General features: G+C 49.5%; 1 protein-coding gene across 4 annotated transcripts in view; it reads right to left on the bottom strand.

Moving 5' to 3' along the window:
• ANKS1A (ankyrin repeat and sterile alpha motif domain containing 1A) overlaps positions 1–19,501 on the bottom strand; it is a 169,326-nt gene that overhangs the window by 42,985 nt on the left and 106,840 nt on the right. For all 4 annotated transcript variants that reach the window (XM_019985677.2, XM_019985676.2, XM_019985678.2 and 1 more), the window contains one exon: positions 16,593–17,179. In XM_019985677.2, coding sequence (XP_019841236.2) covers positions 16,593–17,179 — 587 coding nt within the window. The remainder of the gene's footprint in view (positions 1–16,592; positions 17,180–19,501) is intronic.

Here is a 19,501-nt window from a genome sequence, read left to right as displayed (position 1 = left end):
ACAAAACCTCTAACTTCCCTTTTTTCTTTTTATACTTTGCTTCCAGAAGTGAGAATAAGTAAGTACAGCTGGTTTATGGATTAACAAACTCAGCCCTTGGGCCCTCACCACTGTGTTGATGGCAGTGGAGGAAGGCTGGACCAAGTGAGGCGGGAAGCCACAGATTTGGCCAGCGGGGGCCTCAGAGAGGATCCAGATGAGCCACTTTGCAGGTAAGGAAACTGAGGCTCAGAGTCATCCACTGACTTCACCAAGGCCATGAGAGAGGCCACACAAGGCTGACCCTTGCTTTCTGCCTCTGTTGAGACGCCCCACTGACCTGGCAATTGAGCACGTGGCAGAATATGGAGTAACCCTTGGTGAATACACTTTAGCCTCCAGAGGGCTAAGTCCTGAAAGAAAAAGAGCTGATGCAAAAATAAGCTTCTCTACATCCTGGGACACTTGCCTCTTTTTAGAAAATGGCTTCTGTGCAGAGCACGGTGTTGTCTTGCTTCAACAGGGAGACACGGGGCAGTGGTCCTTCAACTCAGCAAATGTGTGGGCCATTTTCCCCTAAACTGGGATAATGGGAATATTACAAGGTTGCCTTTTCATCATGACATATAAGGACTTCAGAAACGAGCAGGATGAAAGTATGAAGGAGATCTTAGTGATGACAGAACAATTCTGCATCTTGACTGTAGTGATGGCTATACGAACCTACCCATAAAAAAACTGCATAGAATCACAACCCCCCACCCCAAACCGGTGAAATGAGAACGGGGTCTGTGGATTGTATCAAAGTCAATTTCCTGACTCTGACATTGTGCAAGAGTTATGTAATGCATTATACTATTGGCAGAAACTGGGTGACGAGTCCCAAATAAAGGACCTCTCTGTACTATTTTTGCAACTGTGAATCTATAATTATTTCAAAACAAAAAATATGAATAAAGGAAAAAAATCTTAACATGAAAATTTCCTCGTCTTATAAAAGGACACGTGAAGTACAAAGGATGAACATATTTAAAATAAAGGCAGTTGGCAGAAAAACTGCCATCAGCACCACCACGACACTCCTCACTGTCCCCATTTCCTTTATCATGGACCAGTCAAAATTGTGCTGAGGACTATCTTAGGAAGAAGGCAAGATTCCAGTCCTCCATCCTCGCCAGCCCAGCAAGCAAACTCACTGTGCCAACAGACCCACTTGAAGGGAGGCCTGGCGTTCCCAGCCCGGTCGGCTCCAGACCGTTCTCTGCAGCCATGAGAGATGGGAACACAGAAGCGGGACAGGATAGGGTGTGGGCTGAGGCTGAGAGCAAAGGGCACCAGGGGGCAGGTGGGGTTCTGGCAACAAACTGAAGCTTCTCTTCTGCCTTCTGCTCTTCTGACCAGCACCCAGAACCTTCTGCCTTCCCTCTTCTCCTCCACCAGAGCAGACTCACTGTCTGCCATTTACAATCCGGGATTTCATCATTTGCACCACCTGCTCCTCACTGGCTCAGACTCTGAGATCCAGGGTCCATTCTCACAGCACATGCTCCTGTCCTCCTGCCGCCACCCTTGGCAGCTGCTCTCAGAGCCCTGAGGACTTGTCTGCCACATTCCCCAGACCCCAGGATCGGGTCTGTCCGAGCACCAAGGTGGGGGTCCCCACAGACTTCCAGGCTGGGGGAGGGGTGTAGCCAAGAGAGCTTGGGAAACCTTAGCCCTGGGCTACTGACAGGGTGGCATCAGCATTTATCACATCTGTGCCCGACAAGCCTACAATTTCCAACTACAGACACCTGCAGCTCTCTGCGGGTTCTTTCCGGCTGCCAGGGCCCTTGGCCTGGACCCTGGCTGGACTGGAAGTGGGCTGGAAGTCAATGTCCTGCCCCTGCTCCCGCTCAGAGAGCAGCATGCACTCAGACTGAGGGGCTCCTTCCACCCAGGTTCCCTGGCGGGTCTGAGCCCAGGCCCAGGCAACGAGCCCCTTAGTAGTTCCCTATCTTTCTCACACTCTTGCTCCCCAAAGAGGGCTTCCTAGGATCCCCTCCCAGATAAATTATTTGCATCTAGATACTGCTGTGGGGGAAATCTACCTAAGACAGATGATCACGGGGAAGACCAACAGTGGAGAGATGAGAGCCGAATTCCTGCCATGAATGAGCGTATCTCTGTGGGTGTCTGAAGCATGTAATTGGCGTAAGGAGGGAAACTGCCAACAGCGTGGCCACTATCAGATATGAGAAAGCTAATAAGGGGGAAAAAACAATAAAAACTTGATTTGCCTCGGTAATACTCATTACAGCCATTTATATAAACCGCTTTTCATTTGCCTAATTACCACTAGCACGATAATTATCACGGATATATTAAATGTGCCCGATAAAACTGGCATTAAGTTTTACTTGCTTTCTGGTGTTATGCATCCCTACATTTAGTTCCTTATGTTCATAACTGCGTGCTCCTTTCACTGTCTGTTCACCGGAGGAAACACGCCCGAGACTTACCTCCTACAACAGAGGCTGTCAGACTTCGGCCTGCGTGGATCACCAGGAGAGCAGACCCTGTGACAACCTTGGTTGCTGGGCTTCCCGCAGAGCAGCTAATTAACCAGGTCTGGGGAGGAGCTAAGAATTTGCATTCTAGCAAGTTCCCAGGTGAAGCTGCTGCTGCTCTGTAATCATACTTTGAGACTCACTGCCTTAAAGTGCAATAAGGGAAACAGCGAACTAGAAGGTCAAACTTTTCAGGTGGCATCTGCAACACGAAAGACTGGTAGTCTCTTTCAAGAAAACAAATGGAATCAGTCACTCAACCAAAATCAGATTTGGTATGCTGGTACCATTACCAAAAAGGGTAAAATTAACTCTCTTGCTCAAACAAGTCCCAGGAGATCTGGGTTTGCTCCTTTGTTCAACCAGTGGGAGTGCCCCCTCTGTGCCAAAGATGTTGCTAAGCAACAGAGGCTTGGGTACTGTCAAAGGTCTCGTGAGACACTGGGTAGGTCACATTCTCTACGGGCCGAAGTCTACTAACCTGTAAAGAAGATAACTCATATTTACGGAACCTTCCAGCTCTGACATTTTACGATGAATCTAAGTAGTATTGCGGCTCAGAGCAAAAATATCCTGCCTGGCTGTGTGGGCAGCGTGATGAGAAACGTGGGTAAGATCCTAGCTGTTCCAACAGGGTGACTGTGAAAGAGCAGCTGACGCCCTGGCAGCAGTCCTGGCCCTGCTCAGTCCAATCTGAGTCAACGAAGGCCCCCAGTTAAAGGTGCTGCCAAGGTAGGTCAGTGCTACGCCCAATACCAATCAAAGAATGTAAACGCACCCAGCATGAAATGCATGTTCATAACTGGCACTACCCTGATATATTATGACATTTAATCACTCCAACTGCTCAAGAGAAAGCTGGAGCCATTCGCTAGAATTAAGGATGCTATGCTAACCTCCTCAACTGGGATTTTAAATGAGCCTCGTGCTAACAGCTTTCCTGCTCTGAATGCAAAGCAGGACACCGCGCAGAGAGGCGGGGTGGCCACCTGTGAAGGGCAGCCGCTGGTGACACCGCTCTGTGCTTCTGAGAGGCCTGGCTTCCAGATCATCTCCTGACGTGTCCCAGGCGAGGGACTGACCTTCCAGATTCCACAAGGAACCTGTAGGAAACATTCTTGTTTTATGCTCCTTTACAGATAGAGAAACTCATACCCAGAGATGACCACAATTTGCTAGAAATCACCAAGGAACCAACCGTGGAACTGAGGAGAGGAGTGAGGCTGTCCGATTTCTGCCCAACACAGGCTGGCAACATCCAATCAGCACGAGGCGAGGCACGAGGGTGAAAGGAACTCAGTTAAACACCAGCCCTAAGACCCACATGACAAAGTGGCGTTAAGGTTAAAGAAGTGGAAAAAGAATCCAGCCACGGCAGGATCAAGGAGGGGCACCACGGGCTGGGGCACACTTACTCCCGCCAAGCCAACCCAGAAAACACACAGTTCATTTACAGACAAACAATTAACGTTTTCTTAGTCTCACGTAAGGTATAAACCAGAGCATATTTAGGAAGCTGTTTTTGTTGAACACATAAACAAGTAAAAATACTAAAGTGCATCATTAAGACCAGCCCCTAGCCCCTACTTTCAGCGAGACCACTGCCCTGAAACTCTTCCTCACATAAAATCCAGGAGCCAGACTCCCTTCAGAAAAGCTCCCTAAGACAAGGAGCGAGGTCCTTTAGCTGTGCGCCCTGCACTCAGAGCTGGCGCTGAGTAAGTACCTGCTGGTCCGGTGGACGGTGTCAGCCGCCCGGACAGCCACTGACAGTGGGCTGAGAGCAGGCTCCAGGGAGGCCAGCCAGCGCCTCTGCACCCGCTACTCATGCGAGACGGTTCCTGAGCCAATGTCTGCCACCGACTCACAGGACAAAGAGCCCCATGGGCGTACAATCACCGTGTGAACTGAGCTGCTTCCTTGATCTGTTCTAGTACACCACCCTTAAGTGTCTGTATCTTCGTTTCATCTTGTTACGCTGGGATTTCAGGGCAAGGCTGTGCTCAGCCTATTTAGTCCTGCAGATTTCCCAGGTGTCAATCATATTCTTGGCTCCAGCTTTGTTTCTTTGGACACGGAACCCTCACCCTTGGACAGCTGACTGCCTCTAACCAAGGTGGCTTTGGATTTATGATGCTATATTTCCTTTTGTAGCTCAAAACTGAGAAAACATAGACATAATGACCACATTACATAGAATTGAGCAAACAATGCAATGATACCGGCCTGAATAATGCTAAGCATACAAAGGCTTGGAAATGTATTTTAATACCAGTAGGAAGCATTTGTCTAAACTAAATCAAGGAAAGGGCACAGTGGCAAACGTGGGAGAGGTACACAAACGCTCCCCAAAGCAGCTCTTGAGTGGTACACCTACAGAAGATATTCAGGGACTCTCAAATGAAATTCCCTCTTCCCGTTGTTGGAAATGTTACGGGGCAGGTGCACCTCATTTTCCACAAGCCAGGCTGAAACCCAACAAATGCTGCTCTGTGGAATGACTTGGGTGTGACCACCAGTGATGATGTCACACAAAGTTCTTAGTGACACAGGATGGAGCTCTTGTCCAGGAACGGGGCCCGAAGAGGCTGCATCATCCAGCCTGCTCGGGTCCATCTGGGCAGCTGAAACCCTTCTGAGGCATGCCTGCATCTCTACGTGAGGACCAACAGACGAGCTCTTCACTGAGATCAGTCTCTGGTGCCCTCCTCAAGGGTCCAGGAGATGTGGCACTGCAGTCCCTGCCAGCAGTGAAACAAACGCACCCATCACTGGGCTCTGGCCTTAGAAGCTGGCAGTTCTCAAGTGGCTGCCCAGGGTGAAAACAGGCCAAACCTAATTGAACCTTCAGAAGAAGTTCAGACTAGAGAAACAGCATTATCTGAGCTACAGCATGGCCAGGCCTCTGTGTTAACCCAGCAGGGGAAACTCATCAAGGACCTTCATTCTGGATCAGTGGCAATATTGTTGATTTTTTTAAAATGGGCTTTGGAAAATTCCCTTTTCTGACAAATCAATTCTACCTGCACCACAGATGTCAGAGATGCTAACGCTTCCACTTTATCAAGTAAGTACCTGTGAAGCCCTTAAACACATGGACGCAGCTGAGGATTTCTTTGGTTCTGCGTTCACTCCACTGCAAGTCCTTCTGGACACCTACAGGGATGGATGGAGCTACCTGGGCAGGAGCTGATATTTTAACTGAAATGGACCTGAAACATACCATATCTGGTTTGGTTCTTTTCTCCTCTCAATCTAATTGAAAAGAGTAGGGGCCAAGAACTGGCCAAAGCTATTTCTAGTCTTTACTTCAATATATGATGTGCTAATTTGATTCAATCATGTCCGACTCTGAAACCCTATGGACGATAACCTGCCAGATTCCTCTGTCCGTGGGATTCTCCAGGCAAGAATACTGGAGTGGGCTGCCATTAAAGCAGAAAGAGTTATAACGCCTACTGTGACATTTGCAAGGGGGGACTTTTATTTTCAAATCCTTTATAACTGTTAACTATTTTATGTAAGGGGGAAGGGCAAGCAGTAAATGGAGTTAGCTTAAAACTGATATTGGCATTTAAATGTAAAATTTAATGCTCCCTCTCCAAATTAGAATGTTTTCATAAAGCATTTTTGGCTTTAAAAGAAAATGGAGGGAGGGGAGCTAATCTATCAAATTAAGTGAGAAATCCATAAAACACTGGCAATAAACCTCTTCTGAAATCCATAAATTTCTATGCTCCCATCTGTGAAGCAAATTATTCTGCGTATTCTCTAGAATCCTTTGTTGTGATATAAAAGAGCTATTACTTATTACTAGAGAATGAGTAAGAAAATAAAATTCAAGATTGAAGGGTGAGCTGGAGAAGGACTTAATTATTCTATCTCCCTCAGGAACAAAAAGAAAGCTCTCTCCGCTCAAGCCTGGCAAGGTCCTCAGCCATCCAAACCTTGAGTCCTTAGACTCAGGACCTCCGACCTCCTTCCAAGGTCCTTAACCACTGACACATTTCGAAGTGTCCCTTTTGTAAAATGAACTGTGATTACTATCCTTGAAATGTCTCTAATCTGGTTAGGGAAACAGGCCATGCACAAAAAAGACAAGATCAGCAATGACCAGAGTGCCAAATTAGTGCTTGAGGAGACAGTGTCCAGTGAGAGGCCTCTGCACTCCCGGGCTGCGAGGAGGCAGGTTCTGGAACCGACAGAGGCTTGCCCTCCTCTCCTTGACTGGGCTCCTTTCCTCACTGATCTAAACTGAGCCCCACTCCTCACCTTCCACCTCTCACAGTACTTTCTTCAAGAGCACTTATCTTTGTTTGTGACGATTTTTTGTTTGTACTTGTTTAATATAATCTTTCCCTTTTGACTGTAATCTCTCAAAAGCTGGGTGTATCTATTTTGTTTACTATTTCACTTCTCTACTATGCCCAGCGCCTAGAACAATGAGCACACATCAGGTTCTCAATAACTGTGAATGAATGAGCAAGCTTTTGGCATTTCAACAGGAAGAAACGGAGAAAGGCATTCCAACAGGGACAAAGGTATAAACCAAAGTGTTGAGGAAAACAGTGGGTAAAGGAATTGACGGGAACCAGAAAAATGGAGTGCAAGATGAGACAGAAAGCCATGTGCAGAAGCTGGAATTGGGTTATTTTCTGCAGAACCATGAATCCAGGCCGAGAAATTTCAACTTTGTGCTATAGCAATAAGGCACCGGGGAGGTTCTCAGTCAGGGGAGATGATACAAAATATTTAGGACTATGTCAAGGCAGTGACAAGTAACATGAACTAGAGGAGAAGCCCAGTGCAAAGCAGAACACCGAGGTGGTGGCTGTCGAGCCGACACCAGGAAGGCAGGTGGGGATGGAGAGGAAGGGGGAGATTCTGAGAGAAAACCCTGGTGACTGACACAGGGTGGGGAGGAGAGGAAGCACTCGGAGTCAACGGCACATGAGGGCTTGAGACACCCTTTACAGAGCCAGGCATGGGGTCATTTATACCACACAGGCTTCCCCAAATCTCATCCATCCTATTGCTTAAAAAAAAAAAAAAAAACTGCTACAAAATCATCTCTGCCTCTAAATAAGGCCACAGTGAGAGTCCTACAGATGCTACACACTGCCTGAGAAGGACTCGGGGGCCAGGCAGCCCCTCGGCCTGTCAGGAGGAGAGCAGGTACAGTCACACCTCCGAGCCAGAGGGAAGACCTACACTGATTTTGTCAAAAAGCACAACAGGAGAGAGGCTGAACCCTGCCTCAGGCGGGGAGCGCAGGCAGAAGCTTCATAAGGCAACCCGGAGCCGTCAGTCACTTCACAGAGCAGCAATCTGTATGGCCCCCTAAGGCGGAAAAAGGGGCTCTCATACACGGCCCTGGATTTGGGTTCACTGACAATGGGTTCCTGTGATTTTTCAGCAGAGCAGGAGGTTCATCAAACTCCTTGATGAGGTGTTACCGGGTGGTATGTGACAAGTAAAACTCCATCAGAATATATAATGCAATCTGTGGTGACGTCCTATGACTCTGAGAGGACCTGAAGACCTGAATGCAGCCAGAGACGAGCTGGGGCGGAAGCGGTGAGAGAACCACCACCCAAGCTGAGGGAGAAGGAGCTGGATTTCCTGGTAAGGAAATGAGAAGGTCTGAGGGTGGGAGGACAGAATCACAGTGTCAAATACCTGCACAACTGCTAGGCAGGACAGTGTGCAGGATCCAGAAGTGATGGGGTGGAAGTCACAGACCCTAACCAGAAACGAAGGCGCATTCGCAATCTCACACAGGTAACGGCGGACGGCAGAGGGGGGCCACTTCGGGTTTCCAAGCAAAAGCTCGATCACCACCTCAGGAAACGTGGAAGTGACTTTGTTCAGATTCCTCTGATCTCTTGATTTAAAAATTTGCTTAAAAATCATCTTATCAGTCTGTGAGTCACAGAAGAAAACACCTAACAGTCTTCTGTTTGCGACGTCAGTAGAGGGAGGAGGCGCTTTGAGCTTTAATAGTGAAAAGAAAAACTCATGCATTTCCCAGGATTCCCTCTTTCAAATTACTTTCCTTTATATACCTAGAACAAAAAAAAATTTCTTTTTCTGGAGTCGGGGAGAAAAGTAAAATAGGGCTGCAATAAATTGGGGTTAAATAAGAACTGAAAAGTAACTGCTAATTAATACCAAAATGAAAATTCAACTCACCTATATGCTATTAATAACTACAATCTCATTAAGACTTAGAAGCTCTGACTGGTCTCCCTCATTTAACAGCACCAACATCTTAGGCAAGTCATTTCAGCTTGCAAACTTTAGTTTCCTCATTTGGAAAACTGAATCAAATAGTGGACAAGATCAAACAGTTGCTCTAAAAAATCACCAGGATGCTTGGTCTTGGCAGCCATGTTTTGGATTTGACACTAAAAGCAAAAGGCAACAGAAGCAAAAATAAACAAGTAGGACTGCATCAAACTAAAAAGCATCTGCACAAGCAGAGTGAATCAGTGACAAACTAAAAGGCGACCAACGGAATGGGGGAAAACACTGGTGAACCATGTATCCAAACAAGGAGTTAATATCCGAAATATACAAGGAATTCAACTCAGTAGTAAAAAAAAAAAAATATATATATATATATATAAACTAATTTTAAAATGGGCAAAGGACCTAAATAGACATTTTTCTAAACTAGACAATCAGGGCTTCCTGGGTGGTCCAGTGGTTTAGAACCCGCCTCGCAATGCAGGGAACACCAGTTCCACCCCTGGTCCACGATCCCACATGCCATGGGACAACTAAGCCCGAGCGCCACAACCACTGAACTACGTGCTGCAACTACTGCAGCCTGCGTGCCTCGAGTCCGGCTGCACGACAAGAGAAGCTACTGCCATGAGAAACCACACACTGCAACGAGAGGGTAGCCCCTGCTCACTGCAACTAGAAAAAGCCCGTGTGCAGCAACAAAGACCCAGCAAGGGCAAAAATAAATAAAGATAAACAAGTGGCCAACAGGTACATGAAAAGATGCTCAACATCATTAAGCAACTTGGAAATGCAAATCAAAACCATAATGCACTGTCACCTCACACCTGTCAGAACGGCTGGTCTCTCCAGTCCTACAAGCCAGCACAGAGCTATTCGCCCAGCAGCAGACCCCAGGACGGCATGCCCAAACGCACAGCAGATACAAGGCACCGTCCTGGTTTTCTCTGGAGGGTCTGCTGAAAATAGCTCCAAAGCAGAAAGGAACTGGAACATTTATACAAACCACACTACTTCCACTGAGTTTACAATGGCTTCCTGGTTGTTTAAATCAGGGCAGGCAAGAACAGACTGTCAGACAAATTGTCATTTGTAGGCTCCTAGCGAGCTCCGGCAGTTTTCCACCTGTCCAGAGAGAGAAACAGGCCGCTCTGAGTTATGGACAGGGGGGCCCCATGGCGTGAAGACTGGCTCATTCGAGCTCCTGAGCAGGACAGAACAGCATGCTGGGGTAGAGTCCTTAGCATCGTGGCCCTGCCCAGGATCTTCAGGCCACAAGCACAGGCCACTGGCTACTCCCCTGGGGGCACCCTGGGGAAGAAAGCAGGACAAAGGAAAGTAAAGGAGCCCCAGGCGGGTCGGGCAGTGTTCCATGAAAACACAGAGCAGAGACAGGATCACATCTCTGAGGGTGAGAGCACAACACTGGCATCCAGAAAAGAGCTCTGTGTCACTGCTGAGGGTCACAGGTTTCAAAGGAGGTCCACGTGCAGTCCACACTGTTTTCCCAGCGTCTATATAAATAAAAAGCCTATACCACAAGTAGTTAGATGTTCTGTAGAATATAAAAATATTTAACAAAAAATAGAAAACCGCTGGAGGACAAGGCTGAGAATGAAAGGCTGTTAGCAAAGCCTCTCCTTGATTCTACCAGTAAAAATAAGAATGAAGAGGAAAAAAAAAAAAAGAGGAAGAAAGTAAAAAAGACAGGAAAGAGCATAGATGAAAATGAGAGAAAGAGCAAAGGGGTGAAAAAAAAAAAGAGAAAAATAAAGAAGCGGAACTTCCCTGGTGGTCCAGCGGCTAAGAATCTACCTGCCAATGCAGGGGACACGGGTTTGATCCCTCGCTGGGAAACTAAGAGCCCACGTGTTGCGGGGTAACTAAGCCCTTGAGCCACAACTCCTGAGCCCTCACACCAGAGTCCGTGCTCGGCAATGAGAAAGAGGAGCCACAAGAGTAAGAAGCCCATGCACTGCAGGTAGGGAGCAGCCCCTGCTCACTGTAACTTAAGAACGCCCTCTCACAGCAACTAAGACCCAGGGAAGCCAAAGTAAGTATGTAAATAAATAAAAGAAAATAAAGGGGCAGAATAAGTAAAAAGATAGGAAAAATAGCAATGAGGAAATCTGGAGATGCAGGCAGGGGTGGCCACACTGATCTTCTCATCCCTGGCCTACTGCAGAGCCAGGACCAGCTCTGGCTTATTTACAATGCACCAGGCCATGGAGATGCCCATATTTACATATATATTTAACCTAGACTAAGAAAATCACGTGGATTTGTCAGACAAAAAGGCCCAAACTGTTCACACAGGACTCTATACCCTGTAGCTCAGATGGTAAAGAATCTGCCCGCAATGCAGGAGACCCAGGTTCGATTCCTGGGTCGGAAAGATCCTCTGGAGAAGGGAATGGCAATCCACTCCAGTATTCTTGCCTGGAGAATTCCCATGGAAAAAGGAGCCTGGCGGGCCACAGTCCATGGGATCACAAAGAGTCAGACTGAGCGACTAACACTAATACTACTATTCAATAAATGAGCTTATTTTTAAAATAGGAAAACAAAAACACCCTCCATCCTACCAGACCACTTAAAACCAAAAGGGGATGTAGAGGTTCTAGGATAAAAGTGACTCCTGAATAAACCTAGGAGCAACGTAAATAGTCACTCCAGGCTCCAATCTGTCCCAAGAGGTAGGAGGGTCACATTCTTCTTTCGAGTGGGAGGGCTGTGCTCAGCAGAAAGGACTTGTTTACATAATGAAGAACAATACACACTGCAGAACAATGTTATGGGAAGTTCAGCCATGGTCAGTAGAAACTCAAGCCCAAATCTCTGGGTTTAAGATCTAAGGTATTTTCTTGCACACCTGACCCTCAAGGGTTAAAAGCAAGCACAGCCTCTGTGGAGTTGAACCAATCAGCATTTCTCTCGATGACATCATGCCTCCAACTGGACAGCCTGCTGGAAAAGCTTCTGGGACCTGGCCTGGGAGGGTGTTTTTGTTTTCCTGGCTGCTGCCCCTTCACTCCACGTGGAGGGACTCAAGGTCCCTGCAGCTACCATTTCAGTCAAAACCAGGACACTCCCCAAACCCCTGGCCAGAGATTACTCTGTTTGCACAAAATGTATGCAAAGCATGTCCCTGTTCTTCACCCATCTCTCACTAGTTTAATATTGATGAAAGCTGATTATAAAACACAGATTCATCACTTAAGCCTTTAGCTAAGTTCTAAATGACTCAAATGTTTATGCTAAGTAGCCAAGTGGCCTTCTGTGGCTTTTCCTTTCCAGAGCTTCAATCCCATTCAAAGGCAGGTGTGAGAGAGACCTATCTGATCCCTTAGGACTTTTTATACATTCAAACTACTATCTGACCAGACACCAACTGCTACTGCCGTGTGTGTATGTGCGTGTGTGTGCACGCGCGTGCCTATGGGTGCAGCATGCAGCGCAGTGACAGAGGATTAAAATACATGCAGGGAGCTGAGATGCTGTCGACACTGCCAACCGCGTGGAAGGAGAACAGGTTTCTTCCCTAGAGTTGGAAGCGGGAAAGGCTTCCAGTTAAATGATGAATTTTTCCTGCTTCCCAGCACCCTGAATATCCAGGCCTTCTGGATCATCTGCAAATGAAGATTAATGTACAGTTTACATGCAAGAGCCGCGTTGACTGCCCCAGCACACAGCCATCTGTGGTTGTTTAGACTTGACAGAAACCGTGCTAGAAACGTCTGTATCACTGATGGTCCCTGCAGGAAAAAGAAGGCACACTCGAACGGGGAACTGAAGGAGCTAAATAAAGGGATTACTGGCACAGGTTTGTGTTGGGGACAGAGAGAGGAACAAGGGTGGAGCCCCAGACCTAGAGAGTCTGGGGGAGGAATGTTACCAAAATGCACAGAGAACAGCTACGGAGCCAGGGTCTCTCAAAGGGCTGGGGGCTTCAGTAGAGCAACCCAGCCAATCCAAGATTTCCTTGGCCGAGTGATGCAGTTCACAAGGGTGGGCCTCTGGGGGCACACAGGCAGGTAGGGAGGGTGGGGAACACACTGAAGGGCAGATGGAAGGTGCCATGCACCGCGTCTAACAACCAGAGAACAGCTAGAAGAACAAGCTAACTAACCCGATGATATAAGCAGAGACAGGATACTGTGCTTTTCAGAATGAGGACCTGAGTCCAGATCTTACTGGCACGGCCACAGCAAGCCATCCCCGATATGCAGCAATTAGGTAAGAAAAGCAAATTATAAACTAGCAAATGTACTAAGATCTCAAATTTGGATATATATCAAACATTAACAGAGACTAACTATGTAGAGAGCTGAAGGTGATTTTCCCACTCCTTATCTATATATTTTACAGTTTTATTTATCTTCAGGCTCTCAGTTTACCTTCTATGATGCCGCAAGGGATCATTAAGACAAAGAAGGTGCTGATTTGACTGGAGAACACAGAAAATGTCTATTGAAGCTGGGATTTAGAGCACCTCTTAGCCTGAGCACTCTTCAAAGCAAACTCTCATTAGTTCTTTGTTACCAGAAACACAACAGAAAATAGGGAGAATACAAGCATCACTAGTGCCCACTGTCTCAGAGGTTGCCCTTAACCAGGCTAACTTCCAGAATCCTCGGTCCAGGGCAATCAGTAGGGCCCACAGTAACACTTGTGAGGAACAGGCTGCGTGTGAGAACAGGGATGGTCCACTGTGCATGTGCCCAACATGCATCACCCCACACCCGGCCCATCAGGCGGGCCTACACTGGAACAATAAAGGGGAGAGGCTGTGGACTGCTCTCTAACCTCTTCCCTCCCAGGGAATCAGGCAGAAAAGCTCATTAATTTCTCGAAGAACAATGTGCGGCACCTGCCCTCCTCTCCCAGGCGGGGCGGGCTCTTCCGTCTTGGGTAGGGCAGAGTCAGGCAGGAGGCTGAAGCACTTGAACTTCCTAGTCTCCACCAAACCTTCCCCCAGAGCTCTGCCTTTCTCAAGTTTTGAAGATGCTCCAGGGCCCAGTTCTCTCCCTCCAAAGCTGCAGACACAATAATAGTATTAATATCTACCATTCGCGCAACACTTTATGCCTACTGGAACTGTACTGAGTGCTGAAACGTATCTAATTGGTAAAAACACCTCTGAAACACAGATTTGACGCCTGTTTCACAAATGAGGGTAACCACTCCGAGGCTTCCTGGAGCCTCCCACACGGAGGTGAAGTTGATGGAGCCAGGTCTACTGACTCCGGAGCAGGGCCCCTGGGCCGCCCTGCGCTGCCTTCTAGGATCAGCCCGGCCAACCCACGGGCAACCCCGTCTGCACTGGGGTCGCAGCCGCCCTGCCCCAGAGCCTCCCTCTTCCTCCTGGACCCCTGGGGAAGAGCTGAGCTGGGCCCAACCTCCTTTAGGGCAGCCTTACCGACCCCTTAGAGCTAATGACGACAAAGAAAATAAAACTGTCAAGCACAGGATACAGGCAAAGCAGCCTTCAGGCAGGGGTCAGGGTGGGTGGCGAGCAGCCATTACTTAATGCCCTGCTCTAGGGAAGTCTGCCAAGTCCTGCGTTTAGGGCCAAACAGGGTGGGAAACACTCCTCAAGTTTCTCTTTAGATAGAGCTATCCCCCCAAACCAAGTATAATACGGCTCAAAACAATACTGAAGGGTTAAACGTAAAGCACTCTGTTAATGTTTACTATGCAAGCACAGCTTCATCTTCTGAATGCTTTCCAACAAGACCTCAATTGCCTTTAGTTTTTTCAAACTTAAAATGTAACAGTCCTTCTGGTGGTTAGCCTCACCACAGCCTGGCCCAGGAGTCCCTGGGTTCCCTGTATCCACCAGCAATCTCTACCCACCAAGACAGTACCAGCGTGTGCACCTCCTTTCATTAGGATATAAGGAGACTCAACAGGCAACTTCAATTAAGCCTGGCGTGCCTCGGTGATTTTATGTTTCTTTTCCAAGAGGAAATGGTGGAACCCATAACACTGCCTGGCAGTGCTGCAACAGGGCCTGGACAGTCTGTGAAGAATCGTCCAGCACTGCTGACCGCTTGGGGTGGAGGATGTACTCAGGGTGAGACATAAAGAAGGGGTGATTCATCAGGCTGGTCCAGCAGCCTGTGTGAAGAGCTCTGAGCCATTGCCGTGACAGCAAAGCACCCCCTCACTTCTCAGCCTCACGGCCAAGTCCTCACACTCTCTTCTCCCAGTCTCACCTTCCGCCCTTACTTCTTCCTCTCCCTGTACACTCTCTGCACGTGACAGGAGCCACGTGACCAAAGCTCCCCCAGACCCTCGCGCTCGCTCACCTGCTATCTCCGCCTCGATGTCCTTTCGCCATCCCATGGCTCCAATCTGGTTCTAACCAGAACACCTGGCTCTTGAATTCCATATCCAACTCTACTTCTCTGTGATCTTTCCTGAAGCCCCCTTTCTGCCCTCTCATACGCCTCATCTCTGCCCACTCCACTCCCACTGATGTTTTTCTCTGTTGATTTCTCCTGCCACTTCAGAGAATATTGCCTCTTACTCTTAAACTGCCTTATCCTATACTGGACTGTAAGTTAGAAAAACTCTGTTTTGAAAACAAAGGTAGAGCACACGTCCCTACAGACCCCTGCTCTCCCGTGTGCCATTTCTCGGGCACAGGCGCTCTCGAACACTAGCTACATTTCCTTAAGTGGCCTGGCATCAGCCACAGGCTCACCACCAAATCCTGGTTTGCCAAACAGCGAAGATTTCCTCTGGCACAGGATCTTCCTGTCCCTGACTAAACAGAGTCCTAAACCTCATCTTATCTGGAGATGAGTGCTGGAGGAATTGGCCCCGCCCTGTTCCCATACTGGGAATGGGATTAGCTTTGGTTTACATAACTTTTACAGCTGCAACCCGGATGGGCTGGGTAGGGCATTTAGTCTACAGAATGTTCAAATGGACATGCCAGCTGCAGTGGTCCCCTCCTCTTTGAGAGCTAAATTCATCTTGTGAAAATGTTCCGGGGAGACAGATCCAGTCCGCTTCAAAGTCAGCTTCCTTTCAGCTAGAAGCCTGCGAGGGTAGTACTTGAACATTCCCTGCATGTTTACCAAGCTTTGAGAAACACATTCTTCTGCCCAGGAAGACATGTCACAGGTCACTGCAAAATACTTGGGCACATATTTCTATTCTTTAACAATGGCTCTGAAAGGAACCTGGGCCTCAGATTCCAAATGTGTTCTCCTCACTAATCACTCTGTTTTCTGAACCACCTAGCCTTCTGCCCCACCAACCCAGGAATGTGGGATGGGCAGAAGCTTCTGCCGGGAGAGCATGTGGTCTTCCTGGGAAAAACAGGAGAATCACACGCAGCGGGAAACAGAAAATCCCCCTCTGGTTCCCTTTCAGCAGCTTCTCCCAAAGCCCCATCCCCCAGCCCTGCATCTCCCCTCTTCCTCCTGAAGGCTCACAGGAAGTCCTCTACTTCTTCCGCAGCATCTTCAGGGCGAGTCTGGCTCCCTCAGTTAGGCCGATGGGATCCAAATATTTCCAAACAGCATGTCACTTCTAGGAACTGCTTCTTCCTCAGTCCTGCTCTGCTGGGCCTCCGCCCTGCAGATTAACCGTAAGTGGACCTGTCCTCTGCCACGCAGGCACGAAGACCCCTGTCCTGGCTCCAGGGCACCTGCCCCCTCCCAGCTGTCGGAAACACCCTGGTGGAAGTGTGAAGGAAGCTGGCAGCCGCGGCCCCTGTGCTGGTCCTGGGCATCGGCACCCGGGTGAGCGCAGGGGCTCGGCCAGCCTGGCTCTCTTCCCCGAGACAACACGCAGCCTTACCTCATCCCACTCAGAGGCGAAGGAGGGCGACTTCTCCAGCCTCTTCTTCCCAATGCTGCAGTTGGAGAGGGACTCACTCCGGCTCCCCATCGTGGCGTCCTCCGTTGGGGAGCAGGTCAGGAGATCAGAGTCAGACTTGGACAAGCTGCGGCTGAGTTTGAGCTCAGCCTTGGGTCTGCTGGTGGGAGGGGCTCGGCTCCTGGCCCCGCTCGGGTCACCTTCCTCCTCGGCGCCCCCAGGGCGTGGAAAGGCTGTGCGCATTGAAGTTTTGGGGTGCGTCTGGCTGTGGGCGGGGGGCAGGCTTGCCGGGTGGCCCACTCTCCTACTCTGGTCCAGCACACGGGGCGGGGAGGCTCCGGACGCACGCCTGCCTGTCTGCTCCAGCTGCATCTCCTCGGGGCAGGCGCCCTGCGCGGGGGACCCTTCTCGATGGTTCTGGCCAGGGGCAGGGAGCAGCTGGAGAGGGTCCTGCCCCGCCTCACACACCGGGGAGGAGCCGTGGAGGAGACCTGAGAACTGCTCCGGGACCTGCCCGTCCTGCCCCTCCGCAGAGTCCTGGCTCCGGCCACCGCTGCTCTGCCTGTGGTCTTGGAGTGGACGGAGAGACAGAGAAATAACAAAATTAAACACGGCAAAAACCAACAAAGTTCCAATGCAGCGAGCGCACGGCCGAGCAGAGGAATTCAGAAGCAGGGGAAAAGGGAGAGAAGCTGGATGGCTGGGGAGCAGGCAGAGGGAGAGAAGAGGAGAGAGGAAGTCAGCAAACAGTTTCGTATTGTTCTTAATGTCCAATTTGTACCCAAAGTCAGAGCATTTATGAAATTCCAAACACTGGCCTGATTAATGCTATCTGGCAGCCTTCCTTGTTGTTAGATTTCTGTTAACATTAACGACCAGACCTGGCTATATAAGGCGACAGGAGGTGCTAACTATATCCCACAGAAAGGACACAAGTGAGGAGAGTGAATGCGGAGTAAAAGTGAGAGGGAGGGAGAGAGAGAGCCGCCAACAAGCAAGCACGAGCAAGCGAGACTCACTCCTGGAACATCTGATACATTTCCATAAAGGCCAAAGTGTTATTTAGAGCCACCCGCCCTCCCTTCCTCTGGCAAGCAGCAACAGTGGGGGGGTGGGGGGGTGATGGAAGTCATGATCCACAACCTGCGACTTCTGGAATTCCTTAACTGAAAGTGCAAAACAAACCAGGAGAGAAATAACCGCTTCCTTCCTCAGGTTTGGAGGGGGGGGCGGGTGGCGATTCAGAGTTCCACCCCTCTTCCTTCCTTCCTCAGGGAACACAGGTTTTTTTTTTGAGAATGTGCACATCTCACTCTTTGCAAAGCCTCCCAGCTGCTCCTATTTGTTTAAGTTTAACCTTAGCTGGTCCACTGAAATTAAAAGGGTCTGATTTGTCAGTGCCGAGACGTGTGCCGTGCTCCTGAGACGGCCCCAACATCCCGGAAACCCGACACTGCCAGCTCGTGAGGCCAGCCACTACTGTATGCTTCCCCGAGGGACCAAATACCTCTGCCCTGAGGTAGCATAAATAATCGACCAAATCAGAGTCCAACATCAGTATCATGCCAGGACACCGAACAGGCTCTCCCTGCACGAACTCAGACCTATTAGCGATTTTAACCCACATCAGCAGGGCAGATGACAACCCTGTGCTGAGCACTAGTTCACACTCCACGGCTAATGTCCAACCTGACTTTCTCTGTAAGTGGAAATGTACGGTACCGGCACCAAACGATTCTCTAGTCTGCACAAAGCTCTCCAAACTGTTCATGAGATCAGAGGATCTTGGAACCCAAAGGGTCAAGCTCAACTATTTTTACAGATGAGAAATCTAAGGCCCTCAGGCCTCCAGTGGTTGGTCTGGAGAGGTGGGGGAGACCCAGGCGTCGGCACACCTGGCTCTGGTCCTGCTATCTGCTCTCTCGCTGGGTGGCCTTGGCAGTGATCTCATCTTGCTGGGCTTCAAGATCTAAAATAAGCAGGTTGCCTGCGTGGTCCTTAAAAATCCCGTTTATGTTCTGATAGTGATGAGAAGGCACGTCTTCACCACACTGCGACAGCACACTTCCCCTCGGGGTTGGCAGAGCCCCATGGGGAGGCCTCTCCTGGGCCTGCCTGCACAGCACGCCACCCCCATCAGCAGGCCCGCAGTCCCAAGGCTGTCAGGTGAGGAGGGCCACACTTCACACACACAACCCTGCACCACCCAAGCCCGACGCCAGGGTCCCACAGTGCTAGGTCCGCATTTCAGGAAGGACCCCGGTAACCAGCTCTCCAAACGTTGAGCCTGTCACCCTGAGGTCTGAGCAGGGATATGGTTCCATGCACCCCACCCCACCCAAAGGACAGTTTGGTCTCTACAGCTGGCTTGGCTTTTGGCAGGTCTGCAGAGGCCGTGGAGGGGTGGCCAAGGAGCTCCACCTCGTGGATCTGATGACTCACCCACAGGAGCCCAGAAGCATGAACTCTGGCCTCTCCTTCCTCTATTCTTGACTGCTTTGGGACTTTCACACCCCAAACCCCGAAGGTCAAGTCCAGAGCACTGAATAAGCCCTGACAGCCTGGATCGTATCTCCAGGGAAAAAGTGCTGCGTACATGGAGTTCTGCATGGCTTCACTCAGGCCTCAGGAAGCCCTGACTTTTGGGGTATGAACACCACGTAAGTCAGCTGCCAGTGTGCCTGAAGCTGCCCATGAGGCTGACGGTGGGGCCACATAAGCATCTAATGGTGACTCGGGCCAATGGGACTTCCTAGGGAAGTGGGAGTCAACCGGAGTGGAAAACCGGCCATCTCCAGGACCATACCCTAATGGCCAGCTTCCTCTAGGTTCTGGCCCAGGGGGCAGTGTCTCCCTGACCACATCTGAATGTGAAAGAGGGTGCTGGTAAC

This window comes from Bos indicus, chromosome 23 (assembly GCF_029378745.1).
Source record: "Bos indicus isolate NIAB-ARS_2022 breed Sahiwal x Tharparkar chromosome 23, NIAB-ARS_B.indTharparkar_mat_pri_1.0, whole genome shotgun sequence".
Taxonomy (NCBI): Eukaryota; Metazoa; Chordata; class Mammalia; order Artiodactyla; family Bovidae; genus Bos; species Bos indicus.
Note: the sequence above shows the minus strand (reverse complement) of the source record. Positions and strands in the feature narration are given on the sequence as shown.